Below are 14,060 nucleotides of genomic sequence, written 5' to 3'. Positions count from 1 at the left end.
TTGGTTTAATTGGAGACACCAGTAGATGTCAATGTTTTTTTATTTGTTGGATCGCTGTATAAATATCACCACACATAGGTTGCAGAGTGCTGAATATTATTTAGATTTCCTAGGTCCACATAATCAACTGAAAACATTGTCACTTTTTTGTTTTGAGATTTGTGTACTTGGTATTTTCCAGTTGTTTCAATCAACATGCAGTTATAGTTTTAGATGCCATTAAGTTTTTCCAAGGTTAAACCCAGAAGCATAACCCTTGTAAGTATAGATCTTCTGGCTTTAATAACCTTTAATTTCATTTACATATTTTCTTATTACTAGCGTTGAAGCTGAAATGGAAAATGAGGCGGCTGAAGAACAGGAAGCAGAGGTAATAAATAGACAATATTAAGAGCTGTTTATTGTATCGCCACTAGATGGAGATATTGTTCTGAAAAATATCTAATGGTATACCCATAACCTCTGATTTAAAATGTGTAAATTAGAAACACATTTCCTTTTCAAAACGTCATGATTACCATTTTTGCAATATTGAAGAGCATAGTATTAATAAACAATAGCAATCAAACTGTTCTGTAAAATATTTTAAGTTTAAAAAAAATTTTTATTTAGTTTGAATTTTTATCCTTTTTTTAAATTATTTTTGGTGTTTTACCAGTATTTACAAGTGTTATGGTACTTTTTGAAAGTAAACCAAAATGTTCAAATGTCTATCTGTTCCTGTCCAAATCAATAAAATTAAATTGCGTATATACGCTGAAGTAATTAAGTCTGACACACGAGGTTCAGGTTAAAATAACTTCGAGAAAGTTTATTGGCAAGTGAAGAAAAAGCGGGCGCGCAGGCCCTTTTAAGAGGCATTTTGCGTCATCATTGATTATTAGAATATCAGCAAATAAACATCATCAATTGGATTAATTGTTAAGTGACGGGGTTAGTGTCTTACCTATTGGTTCGTAAAATTAAGAGGTTAGTCCCGTGCCCACCCATCAGAGGTGGGATTATTCTGGACACGGGTGGGGGACAAGGGGGTCCTAAGCGTCATTTTACACGGTCAATGATATCAGGCTTTATGTCCAGGTGCAAGGTCTCTTATGAATAGAACATTTCATTACTACTGTGTTCTGTGGCCTTCAAACTGTACTATCTTACAAGCTCTAAGGAGTAGCCAGCAAGTCTTAAGGAGTAGCCAGCACCTCCTGGTACTTGTCCTTGAAGGAAACACGGTCTTTGTCTACTGTATTAATTGGGTTGAGAAGTTCAGTCACGTAATGTAGTTTTAAATTGAACAAGTTAAGTCATGAGGACAAAATGGAGGATTGAAGAAGTCAGGTTAGGAGGACAAAATGGAGGACGAAGTCACAGTATAAAGTTAAAATGGAGTTAGTACAATAATTCAATACAAGTACAATAAAGATTTTTAATAATTCCACATCAGTCCCCCCTATGAAATGTTAGATTCTAAGAGATAAAACTTTATTATATTAGTATCAGAAGACGTGTTAACCCAAAGGCACAGAAACCCCGTGGCCGCTAGCTAGGTGTTAATGCAAGGTGCAAGGCTGTCCCTAGATCTGACCCTAATAGGCTAACCATCCGTCAGTATGGCTCTCGAACGCTTCACACCCAAGGGTATCCCATGGCAGCTAACCCACCACTTCTCCACATGGGGCCTTTACCATTCACTGACAGATGCTGTCCCTAATCTAGTCCCTACCTAGAATTCCTGCACTTTATCAACAAAGGGGATAATTTGCAGCGGCAGACAGGGTGAGTTGATGTCTTGGAATTCTTGGTCATCAACTTCGAGGTGGGTCAAAGTGGGTGTTGCTTGGTCAACAGTCTTCATGAGGGATTTTCTCAGACATGGGAGGACACAACAAAAGAGAAGAGCAAAGATAAAAAGAAAAATTAGTATAGCCATACCAATCTGCATTAAAGCCTTTTGCCATCCTGTCATCCAACCAAACCATCTTTCCCAGGGATCTTTTATCCCAGAATTCCTTTTTAACTCTTCGGACAGGTCATTTAATTTTTCTATAGCTAGTGTGACTTTACCATTAGGGCCTGTGTTTTCTGGGATGTAGGTACAACATGTCATAGTGTCGGGCAAAATCTTACAAACCCCTCCTTTTTCGGCTAAGATCATATCTAGGGCCATTCTATTCTGAAAAGTCATTTGGGATGTGGCCTGTAACTGTTCGGCCAACCCCTGGAGGGCGTCTCTGGTGTAATTGACAAAACGCTGTTGATTATAATAAATGTAATTTATCCAATTTAGATTCTTGTTTGCGGTAACTATGGTAAAAATTGATTCAAATCCTGCAGCAACTTCATCCCTAGCTTTAAACTCATTGGGCACCCCCCTGGGCACTCCAATGGCATCAATATATACATGAGGATCAAAACTTCCTTTCACTGGGACGTCACGTTTAACCTTAGTGTGGCTGAACTCATGGGTGTTGAGGTGTGTGTCAGAAATAATATGTATAGGCATAATGGCCTTAGTCAAAGTACACTCTCCCCACCATTCTGTGTCCATTCTGGATCTTAGTTGTAAATCCCCACACAACCAATAAATGTCTCCTAGTGACCTAGTGTGATGTTGCAGCAAGCGTACAGGGACAGTTCTGTATGTAGCACAATAGCCTTTGGAAAAGTTACCTACAAATTTACCAATACCATCGTACATGGCATAGCAAGTGTAATTACCTTTATATACGGTAATACCATCAGGGGGTTTGACATCTTTGGCTAGAAGAGGATACTCCTTTGTCCATGCAATACATATGGACCTGTTAAAATTATAGTGATAGGCAAAAAGGCTTAAAACACATTCTTCTATATCTACGGGTAGGATTAAAGGTACGGTACCCAGGTGAGGCCGGGCACCGCCACACACATAACATGCGGTTCTATTATGCTTATTAGCATTATATTTCATCCATTCTAACCATAAATTTACATCATTAAAACCTGTTTCAGCGGCCATGGTATCTTCAAAGGTGGGGTTAGCAATGGCCATCATGTCCTGAAAGGTCTGGATATGAGGTTTTAATGGGTTAGGGACCATATGGGTGGCCCCTTGCCACTCAGAAGAGTTGCACATATCTTTTAGGTAGAAATGCCCTAACTTTTTATAGGAACCCTTTTTCCAATACATTCCCATCACATACTGGTCTGCATCTGTTGGGCTTGGATGCTCAATATTAAGAATTAATTTCATTGGTGTACTCCCTCCAGGCTTTCTTAAAGTCATTCTCTGGAGAAGCGATCTACCATGATCATCTACTTTAGCTACGGCACTTTTTGGTTTGTAACCCCAGGCAGGCCCGGCGTTCCACCCCGCCGCCCCCCAATGGTCACAATTGTGTCCCCATTGCTTGTCAACTACACAAACATATGGGTCTTTCGAATGAGGGATATCTCTATAGATGCTCTGGATTTGTGGTGTGGGAAATGGGCATTCTACAATATCACAGTAGTCAAAGGTATAAGTAGCCACCTGGGTGCATGATGAATTATACCAGAAGGTGTACCCACTAATGTCTTTGGTAATGGCTACTTGCTGGGCCTTCATAAGGCTAATTAAGGAGAAGATGTACCAGAGATACATGTTTGTGCGATATTCGCTTCCTCTGGGGCAGGAGATTTCTTGCAGTGGGAAGCGTGGATCCAATTTGGCCTACCGGCCAATTTGACGGAGGTTGCGGTAATCAGGAGAACTTGGAATGGACCGTCAAATCTCGGTTCTAGGGTATTTTTCCGCACAAACTTCTTAACCAGGACCCAATCTCCGGGGAGTAGGTTATGGGAACCTGTATCCAATTCGGGATCTGGAATTGAAGAGAAAACTTGGGCATGTATTTTGTTTAGGACATTTGCAAGTTCGGTTACATAGTCTACTAAAACATCTGATTGGAGTTGCAACTGCTGCGGATAATAACAACCTAGTCTGGGTGCTGTCCCAAATAGAACCTCATATGGGGACAGTGAATGCTTCCCTCTAGGTGTGTGTCTAACACTAAATAGAGCTATTGGTAGGCTTTCTGGCCAGGGCATCTTTGTTTCTTGTGACATTTTTAACATTCTGGTTTTTAGAGTGCCATTCATGCGCTCCACTTTACCACTACTTTGTGGGTGGTAAGGGGTATGGAAGGCTAGAGTCACCCCTAGAGCAGTCCAAATTTCTTTAGTTACAGTTGCTGTAAAGGCTGGGCCTTGATCACTCTCAATAACTTCTGGGAGTCCGAATCTACATACAATATCTGTAAGTAGGCGCTTTGCGGTTGTTTTTGCAGTGATGTTGGCCACTGGGTATGCCTCTGGCCATCCTGAGAACATGTCCACTATGACTAGTGCATATTCATGGGGCCCACTCTTGGGCATTTGGATGTGGTCAATTTGAATTCGTTGGAAGGGGTACATGGGCTTTGCCAGGTGTTTCGCAGGCACCTTAATTGGCCTTCCTGGATTGCATTTTGCACAAATGACACAGGCTTTGCAGAAGTTGCTTATCAATGTTGTGATTCCGGGTGCTTCATAATACTTCTGTATGAGGGCGGCCATCAGTTCTTTTGACAGGTGTGCAGGCCCATGTGCCCATTGGACCACTGCTGGGTATAAATTTCTGGGAAGACAAAATTTGAAGTTGTTGTAATATATTCCGTCCTTTTGGACAGCTCCTTTCTTTTTCCATTTCTGGATTTCCTCAGGAGTGACTGCAGCTTGCTGTTCTTGTAAAATTCGCAAATCAGTAGGAAGAGTTTGCAAAGCAAAAATAGGGACTTCTTCTTCTTCTTCTTCTTGTCCGGACACTTCTTCATCCACTTCCTGCAGATCCCTGGCCGCTAACTTAGCAGCTTGATCAGCCAAATGGTTGCCCCTTGCTTCATCTGTATCCAATTTCCCGTGGGCCTTAATTTTCAAAACGGCCACTTCTTTGGGGAGTAGGAGGGCATCCATCAGCTCCTTAATTGCAGTGCTGTGTTTGACTGGTGTACCGGCGGTGGTAAGAAATCCTCTAGTCTTCCAAATTAGGCCGAAGTCATGTGCCACACCCAGAGCATATCTTGAATCTGTATAGATGTTGGCACGTTTTCCTTCGGAAATTTTGCATGCTGAAGTCAGAGCCTGTAATTCAGCTTCTTGTGCAGACATTGCTGACGGTAAGGATGATGATTTAATAACTTCATCTGTTGTGGTTACGGCATATCCTGTGTGATATGTTCCTCCTTCATCGGCATATCTCGATCCGTCCACAAACAGGGTAAAATCCGGATCTGGTAATGGGTTCTCATGCACAGTTGGTAAGTGCACTGTTTCCATTTTCATCTGTTCAAAACAGTCATGAGGTGTTTCTGGGTCATAATCATTCACTATGACCAGATCTTGGAATTCCTTTTCTAGGAAGTGGCGTGGCCATGCTTCCAGAAGGTCAGTTGTTGGGTATTTGACAATACCATTTTCCTGTAGCCGTTCTTCATTCATGGTGGCCCATAGTTTTGCCATGGGCCCAAGATCATTCCATGACCTTGTCTTCAACTTGGTAACAGGAATATGTGGGATAGCAGTATCCCAATGACGGTAAAGGTAGTTAAGTTGTTGAGGTAGCTGGATCAAGACCATGCTATTGCCTTCAGAGTCACAATAGAAGTCTTGTGCAGTGAGCTTTACATCGGTCCGGTGGTAAAGCTCATCTTCATAGCAAGGTTCAGGAGTAATGTTCGGTTTGTACCACATGGTGCAGAAGGCGTGATCTGGGCCTTCACAGAGAGGGTTTTCGCCTTCATAAAATGTCAGATGTGGATGCATGACTTTCTTGATACATCCACAGAGCAGGTGAATGTAGGTTTCATCCGTGATAAATCCATAATAGATACCCCCCTCAGGGAGTGGAAGAAGAGTGGACGGATTAAGCACTTGACATCTTTGGATGGAAATGTTGTCAGGCAAAAGAAGATGACACTGTAAGCGCAGATGTCTGGCTGGAGACACGTGCTTGAGCTGGACTTGGTTGATGATGGCAGAAATGTCATGAGGGGCCAAAACAACCAGAGGGTGGCCAAGGACCAGGTCTGAGGTTCTTTCTATAAGTTCTCTCGCAGCAAAAACAGCCCTGAGGCAGGAAGGAGTCCCTCTGGCCACAATATCCAGTTGACATGAGAAATATCCAATAGGCCTCTGGCGGCCTCTTGGGTCATTAGTTTGGGTGAGGACTCCTGTTGCATGGCCTTGTCTTTCAGAGACGAATAATTTGAAAGGTTTGGAGTAGTCAGGTAGGCCCAAGGCAGGAGCTGAAGCAATGGCACGTTTTAAAGCATCGAAATTGTCCAGGGCGTCATTGGTCAGACAAAACGGGTCAGACTTAAGAGCGTCATAGAGAGGTTGCATAAGCAGAGAGGCTTCTGGGATCCATGCTCTGCAGTAGGAAATGAGGCCTAGGAAGGCATGAAGAGACTTTGAAGTCCTTGGAGGTGGAATGTCCAGAACAGCTCTTACCCGGTCCCGAGTAAGATGTCTGGTACCTTGAGATAGGCAATGTCCAAGGAAGATCACTGAAGATTGACAGAATTGTAGCTTGATGAGTGAAGCTTTGCATCCCTGTTCTGCCAAATAGGAAAGAAGACTGATTGAACACCTTTCAGTAGTGGGAATATCATCTCCACACAGCAGTAAATCATCCACATACTGAAGCAGGACAACTTCTGGGTGCTCAGCTTGCCATGGGTCAAGGATGGTGCCCATGGCCTTTGCAAATTGACTTGGAGAATTTTGTGCCCCTTGGGGCATGACAGTCCAGGTATACTGCTGCATCTCATGAGTGAAAGCAAACAGGTATTGACAGGATGGGTCCAGTGGGACACTGAAAAAGGCATTGGCCAGGTCAATAACTGTGAAGAATTTTGCAGATGGTGGGACTCCAGAGAGCAGAGTGTGAGGATTTGGTACAAGAGGGGTGTCCAGGACGGTAGCTTCATTAACAGCACGGAGATCCTGGACCATCCTGTACTTTTCCGGCTCACCCTTTGGAGTTTTCTTTTTCACAGGAAATAACGGGGTGTTGCATTCAGATTTACATTTGACAAGGGCACCCTTCTCCAAGAGTGCCTTGATGTGGACAGAAATTGCAGCAGACTGTGCTGGTTTTAATGGATATTGTGGTTTTCTTGGTAACTTAGCTCCTGAAATAAGCTTTACCACCACAGGGGGAACATTTAGGTGACCTATGTACTCTGGGCCTGAGGACCATAACTTAGCGGGCACCTGTGTTTTTAATTCCTCTGGGAAATTGGACCTTAATTCTGCTGCCTCCTCACGGGGCTTTTCTAAATGCAGCATCAGAGGCAAAGAGCATAGGGCTGAAGTGTCTGATACAGACAGAGGTGTAAACATTTCTACCTGCCCATCCGGGGTAAAGGTGATGGATGCTTGCAGGCGTGAGAGAACATCAGCACCTAACAGGTTAATGGGGCATGTGGAGGATACTACAAAGCGAGCAAGCAAGCTAGAGCCAACTCGTAGTGGAGTTGTTAAGGGGCTACGTCTTGGCTGGCCATCCACTCCAACACAAGAGACATCGATATTTGACAGAAAAGATGGGTCTGGCAGGTCTTGTTCTCGCAGAACACTACGGGCTGCACCTGTGTCAACTAGAAATGTAGTAGGATGGTCTTCAATGGGCAAAGTCACTGTGGCAAGTGGCCCTCCCTTATCCCCTGTAGACGCTGCCATTACAGGGGTTACAGACACAGGCTTGCCAGTTTCCTAATCATCTGGTTCTTCAATAATTGGAATCTTTTTCTCGGTCTTGGGGCCTGGGGCAGGTTTAGAAAACTTTCTGGGTGCCCCAGGTTCCTTTTTAGGTTCCGGACAATCACTTCTGTAGTGTCCCTGAGCCCCACAATTAAAACAAGTTACATCCTCTAACTTGACACCCTTGGTGCCAGAGGTGATGGGGGTAGCGCGGGCCACCATGAGTGGAGCTGGATTGGGTCTTCTTGGGGTCTGAACAGATTCCAGACCTCTAGCAACTAAAAGCAGGGTATCCAAGGGAACAACCTTGTATTCAGGACGTGCAGCAATGATTCCCTTGCGTATAGAGTCTTTAACACCTTGGACAAACGCACCTGACAGCATTTGTGAATGAATTTTATCTGTAAGATCAAACCCCAAATCTGTGAACATTTGATACAGTCTTGCATGAAACCTTTCCACTGATTCTCCTTTATCTTGAATAACATCAGTAAGGCCAGCAGCCTGATCCGCAAGTTTGTCCTTAGCCCATTCTCTTAATTGGGTGCAAAAAGTTACTCCAGAGGGGTAATCAACATCACTGCTGAGCAGATCTGTACTGAGGTGTCGGGCCATACTTGGCCAATATGCATCCCCTGCTTTGATAGCACAAATGCTCAGTAAATCACGCCATGCGGCGGAATAAGTCTTTTGAATTTGAACTATCCCTCGGTAGAAGGGCATAGGCTGTTTTTCTGGGTCAGGGAGTGATTTCATTAGAGCACTAGCTTGAGTGGGATTGAAAGCAACATATTTAGGAGGGGCCTGTTCTCCCCGACCCTTGTGGCCAAAGGGGTCATCGATAGAACGATGAGTTGGGGCTCCCGCGGCAAGTTCCGATGAGACATGGGACACCCTGTCCATCTCGTCATCATCGAATTCTATGATATTGGCTCTTTTGCGCGGTGCAGGGCCCGCATGAGGTGAAAGGATCGGTGGTTGGGAACGAGCCCCGGATGCAGGGGTGGCTAGCGAGTCATAACCTGGGGATAGGTAGTCACCGGGAATTACCGGCATCAGGGCCGAACTGGGGGCCGCCATATTGGTGGCCGGAAAAGGTGTTACATTAGGGTTAAGGGAAGGAGTGGCGGCCATGTTAGATGTGGGCACACCCGGAGCAACCTGTGCCGGACTGGGCATAACCGGAACCTGGGGAGTGGCTTGGGGAAGGGGTAGTGGATATCCGGGATAGGGCAGGGCCATGGGATATGGGAAGGGGTAGGGCCAGGCTGGGGAGGGAAAGGAGGTGGGGTATTGGACCGGGGCGGAGATGGAAGGGGACGGAGAGGGATTGGTAGGGGTGGGTGTAGAGGGAGGAGCCGGGGTGAGTGTGGAAGAGGTGGTTGGCTGGGCGGATGCAGAGGGGAGGGGATCATTAATGGAGAGGGATTGTAGGGAAGGGATGGCAGATGAAATGGTAGGGGAAGGTATTGCAGGTAGCGTAGGGATGGATGAGGATGATGGGAAGGTCAAAGATGGGGAAGGGGAAAAGAAAGATCCATCAGAATTCAGGACCGGGCAGACAGGGGAGGTAATGGGATGGGTGTTAGGAGGATTGGGAGTGGGGAACATAGTCGGCTGGCTATCACTGATGGCTGACTGAACCTTGGGGATAGACATTCCCTGGGCGCCGGTTTTGGGCGCTGGCTGAGGGTAGACCCCAGCAACACAATTATTATGATACACAAACAATTTCACACCTTTGTGATTTATCTCTTCCTCAACCCAACCTTCTAGCTGAATAGCCTTCGCTACTCTATACCATGCTTCAGCAGTCTTTAATAAACCATTATCTGTAAGCTTGCCTTTCTTTTCTGTCAGTAACCTACGCCAACTTTCTGGTTGCAATCTTCCACATGTCGGTACAGCAATTTTACATACTTTTGCAATCCTTTCAACACCTTTAACCATTTCCTCACCCTCTCTGTCTTCGACTAAATCACATGCTAACCAGCCCTTACTGGGCTTGTTTAAATCCTGTCCCATAATCCCTTTACCCCTATACCAGCGTCCTAGATATAGGGAGAGAGGAGGAAAACTGAACAAGAACGTCTACAATGCTCGACTGCCACCCGAGAATCGTGGGATTTTCTCAGGTGCGTCTTCCCAAAACGTAGACTAGTCACTGAATCCGCCTACCCGGGGTGGTAGACACGGATTGGAGCGAGGTGAGAAGTGTGTGACCAATCACTTCTCTTTCAAGAGAAATGGGAGTGGATAGTATAATAATATAGGAAGTTTAAAAAAGGTGAAAGGCAAGGAAAAAAATCCTTAGAGACAGACACAGGAGTTCATGAGACTCCTAATAAAACAGACAAGACAACAATACAATTGAAATACAGTGCATGCATTACAGTTCAAATAAAATCAACAATAATCCCTTTCCTTCTACATGTGCTTACTCCAAAGTCACCTTTCTCAACCCCGTAGTGTCCCCGCTCGGAGAACGACTTTCATAAGTCTCACTACCAGCGGCCAAGGATAACAGCTAACACCGGTCCGAAATCCTTTCCAGCCTCCCTCTACTCTGCAGTCCACAAGAATGTGGCCACGTCTATCCTCACTCCCGTAGTGCCCCTATAAAACCCACTTATAAGTCTCACTACCACGTGATGCGAAAAACAAGCAATACCTGCCTGAATTCCCCCAGGAAACAAAGTCCCCTGCCACAAGGCTAAGTCTCCTACCACGATTAAATAATCAGTGGACCTTCAGCTCAACTAGAGCCGAAGGGTCCGGGTCAGGACGTCCCCAACTCAACCAGAGCTGGATGGTCCGGGTCAGGACGTCCCCAACTCAACTAGAGCTGGATAGTCCGAACGCGCACAGTGAAGCTAGCTAGGCTATCAAAGTGACACAAACTTGGATCACAGGAAACTATGATTCTACACAGATCCCACAGTTCCACAAACTTCTTTTTCCTTACAGCCATAGCCACGAGGCTCCTAAAAGAAGTAAACAGGCAAAGAAGACCCCCCAGGAACACATCCACGGGTCAACCCCTCTTTTTCCTTACAACCACAGCACCGTGGTTCCTAAAAGAGGTAAAACAGGCAACAGAAGACCCCCCAGGAACACATCCACGGGTCAACCCCCCTTTATCCCAAAAGGGGTAAAATATAAACAGATAGACAGACACACTGAAGACCCAGGCAAGTCCCCTCAGGTCCACCCCCCTTTATCCCAAAAAGGGGAAAACAGGCAAGACAGAACCCCAGGCAAATCCCCTGCAGGTCCACCCCCCCTTTATCTCAAAATGGGGAAACAGGCAAACAATTCAAACACAATTCAAACACACCCAGGCAACAGATAGACTAAAATGCAGGTAAACAAGTGAGTAACGAGACACCGGGCAAGATATTACCTGTCTTTGATGTCCTCCCGGGAAGCAGTCACAGACACGTGGACGGGTCAATCAAAGGGGCCGGAACGTACCGGTGGCTCTGCAGAAGTCTCTACCGTGTATCTGGAGGTGATCAATCTCCCTTCCTTCCCCCTGGATTCCTCCGTCCACCCTTGTCTTCCTTAGGACGGCTCACCGGCCGGACATAGCCCGATGCCCCACGTTGGGCGCCAAGTTGTTATGGTACTTTTTGAAAGTAAACCAAAATGTTCAAATGTCTATCTGTTCCTGTCCAAATCAATAAAATTAAATTGCGTATATACGCTGAAGTAATTAAGTCTGACACACGAGGTTCAGGTTAAAATAACTTCGAGAAAGTTTATTGGCAAGTGAAGAAAAAGCGGGCGCGCAGGCCCTTTTAAGAGGCATTTTGCGTCATCATTGATTATTAGAATATCAGCAAATAAACATCATCAATTGGATTAATTGTTAAGTGACGGGGTTAGTGTCTTACCTATTGGTTCGTAAAATTAAGAGGTTAGTCCCGTGCCCACCCATCAGAGGTGGGATTATTCTGGACACGGGTGGGGGACAAGGGGGTCCTAAGCGTCATTTTACACGGTCAATGATATCAGGCTTTATGTCCAGGTGCAAGGTCTCTTATGAATAGAACATTTCATTACTACTGTGTTCTGTGGCCTTCAAACTGTACTATCTTACAAGCTGTAAGGAGTAGCCAGCAAGTCTTAAGGAGTAGCCAGCACCTCCTGGTACTTGTCCTTGAAGGAAACACGGTCTTTGTCTACTGTATTAATTGGGTTGAGAAGTTCAGTCACGTAATGTAGTTTTAAAATGAACAAGTTAAGTCATGAGGACAAAATGGAGGATTGAAGAAGTCAGGTTAGGAGGACAAAATGGAGGACGAAGTCACAGTATAAAGTTAAAATGGAGTTAGTACAATAATTCAATACAAGTACAATAAAGATTTTTAATAATTCCACATCACAAGCATCCCTTTATGAAATCAGATATTGCTTGTCATAAGCTGCTATATTTTACTATGGGAATTACTCTTTTATAACTAGGTTATACTCTATGCATATAAACACAAAATTGTCTAAAGAGGTCCCTTTAAAATAGTAAGAAAAAAATAATAATAAAGGTACACAATTTTATTTAGCTCTATGCATATACTATATTGGTTGATTACTTTGAGGAATAACCAGTACAGAAAAGTAGCCAGTGATTTGTATTTACTACTTAAAGGAAAACCAGAAATCCTTCAAAATAGTTCTTAATATGTCCATGTGTCCAAGTAAATAAAGTAATTATCATCTTTTTATTCACACCAGGCAGAGGAGCAAGAGGCCAACAAGTCTGAACCAGAGTATGATGATGATGAGTTGGATGAGCTCCCACCCACAAGGTCTACAAGTGGAACCTTCAGAGGGATGATTTTTCGCAAGGCCAGCCAGACCAGCGTATATCTACAGGAATGGGATATACCCTTTGAACAAATTGAACTTGGAGAACTTATTGGCCAGGGGAGGTGGGGAAAAGTTTTTAGAGGCAAGTGGCATGGGGAGGTAGCTATCAGATTATTGGAGATTGATGGAAATAATGAAGACCACCTGAAGTTGTTCAAAAAGGAAGTCATGAACTACAGACAGACAAGGCATGAAAATGTGGTGCTCTTCATGGGGGCCTGTATGCATCCTCCACATTTGGCCATCATCACCAGGTCAGTGTTATTGAAAAGTAGGTTAGAGTTATCACTTTATTTTCACTTTTCTCTTACCAAAATGTACCCACGAGGTTCAGAGCATTTAAAATGATTATTCCAGCTATCCCAGCTGAATTTTTCTAGTATATGGAATTTTGTTCCAACTACACAAACTATATGGAGATGGAAAGTATGACATGTCCATAAACTAGTTTAAATTAAACATGTTGTAGACAATCTATGGCCTTTCCATTCAAAGAGCGAGCTTAAATACCTCTTTAATAGTTCGGACCAGTTATGTCCCCTTACTCCGTGCATTGAGAGACAATATGGATACTTGGGGAAAGAAACATATTTCATTGATGTGTAGAATACACTCAGTCTATTTTTATTTCAAGCCCTCCCAGTCTTTTTTCTAAATGAGACCTATACAGTCTGCAAACGGATATAGATCAATTTGTTTGGAAATATAGAAGACATTGGATAGCCAGTAAAGGGGGGAGGGGGAGGGAGGATTGCAGAGATGTGTGGACCTCAAATCCTCTTTGATGCGGTCTGACCTTCAACAGTTCTGTATATGGTTGGGGAGGTCTCAAAGAGCAATATCGAGGATGCAATGACCGGCCATATTGAAATCGATTAATATACAGGACAGGACTTGCATCAAATTCGCCCTTTCTGATATCCCCTCCCCTATGGATCCATATCTCCGATATATATCTTTCCAATATCCCCCCTCCTAACCCGCCCACCGGAATGTGTGCTAGGGAATTAGAGTCCGCAGGGATTCAAAGATAATCAATTGTGGGCAGGACATTAGACATCACAGAACTTTCTGAGCTGGTCCATATGATCCCAAAAGATTATTTTCGATTTATGTAAGTCTGAGACTTTGCAGCTACAGAAGAGGTTAAGACAGCAGCTAAACAAGATCTTGCTATGTTTGAAAACGTATGTGAAAAAGAGGTCAAGCCAAAAAGGGTTGATATCTTCCATATATATCCACGTATGCTCAAACTTTCGAATGTGGGGGGACTTAACATACATCAGACAGTGGGAGGTAGACTTGGGGGAGGTATTGTAGTGAAAGGTGTGGGAGATCGCAGCCTTTATATCTGTTTCCATATCCTTGCAGGAACCTATGCAAAATATCCTCCACAGATGGTATACAACCTCAAAATATTCTGAATGGGCAAAACC

At 44.2% G+C, this 14,060-nt stretch overlaps 1 protein-coding gene across 2 annotated transcripts in view; it reads left to right on the top strand.

Moving 5' to 3' along the window:
• KSR1 (kinase suppressor of ras 1) overlaps positions 1–14,060 on the top strand; it is a 206,408-nt gene that overhangs the window by 178,526 nt on the left and 13,822 nt on the right. For both annotated transcript variants that reach the window (XM_063457442.1, XM_063457443.1), the window contains 2 exons: positions 322–370; positions 12,490–12,878. In XM_063457442.1, coding sequence (XP_063313512.1) covers positions 322–370; positions 12,490–12,878 — 438 coding nt within the window. The remainder of the gene's footprint in view (positions 1–321; positions 371–12,489; positions 12,879–14,060) is intronic.

The sequence above is a fragment of the Pelobates fuscus genome, chromosome 1 (genome assembly GCF_036172605.1).
Source record: "Pelobates fuscus isolate aPelFus1 chromosome 1, aPelFus1.pri, whole genome shotgun sequence".
Classification (NCBI taxonomy): domain Eukaryota; kingdom Metazoa; phylum Chordata; class Amphibia; order Anura; family Pelobatidae; genus Pelobates; species Pelobates fuscus.
The sequence above is the reverse complement of the archived record's forward strand: the minus strand, read 5'-3'. Positions and strand labels throughout refer to the sequence as shown.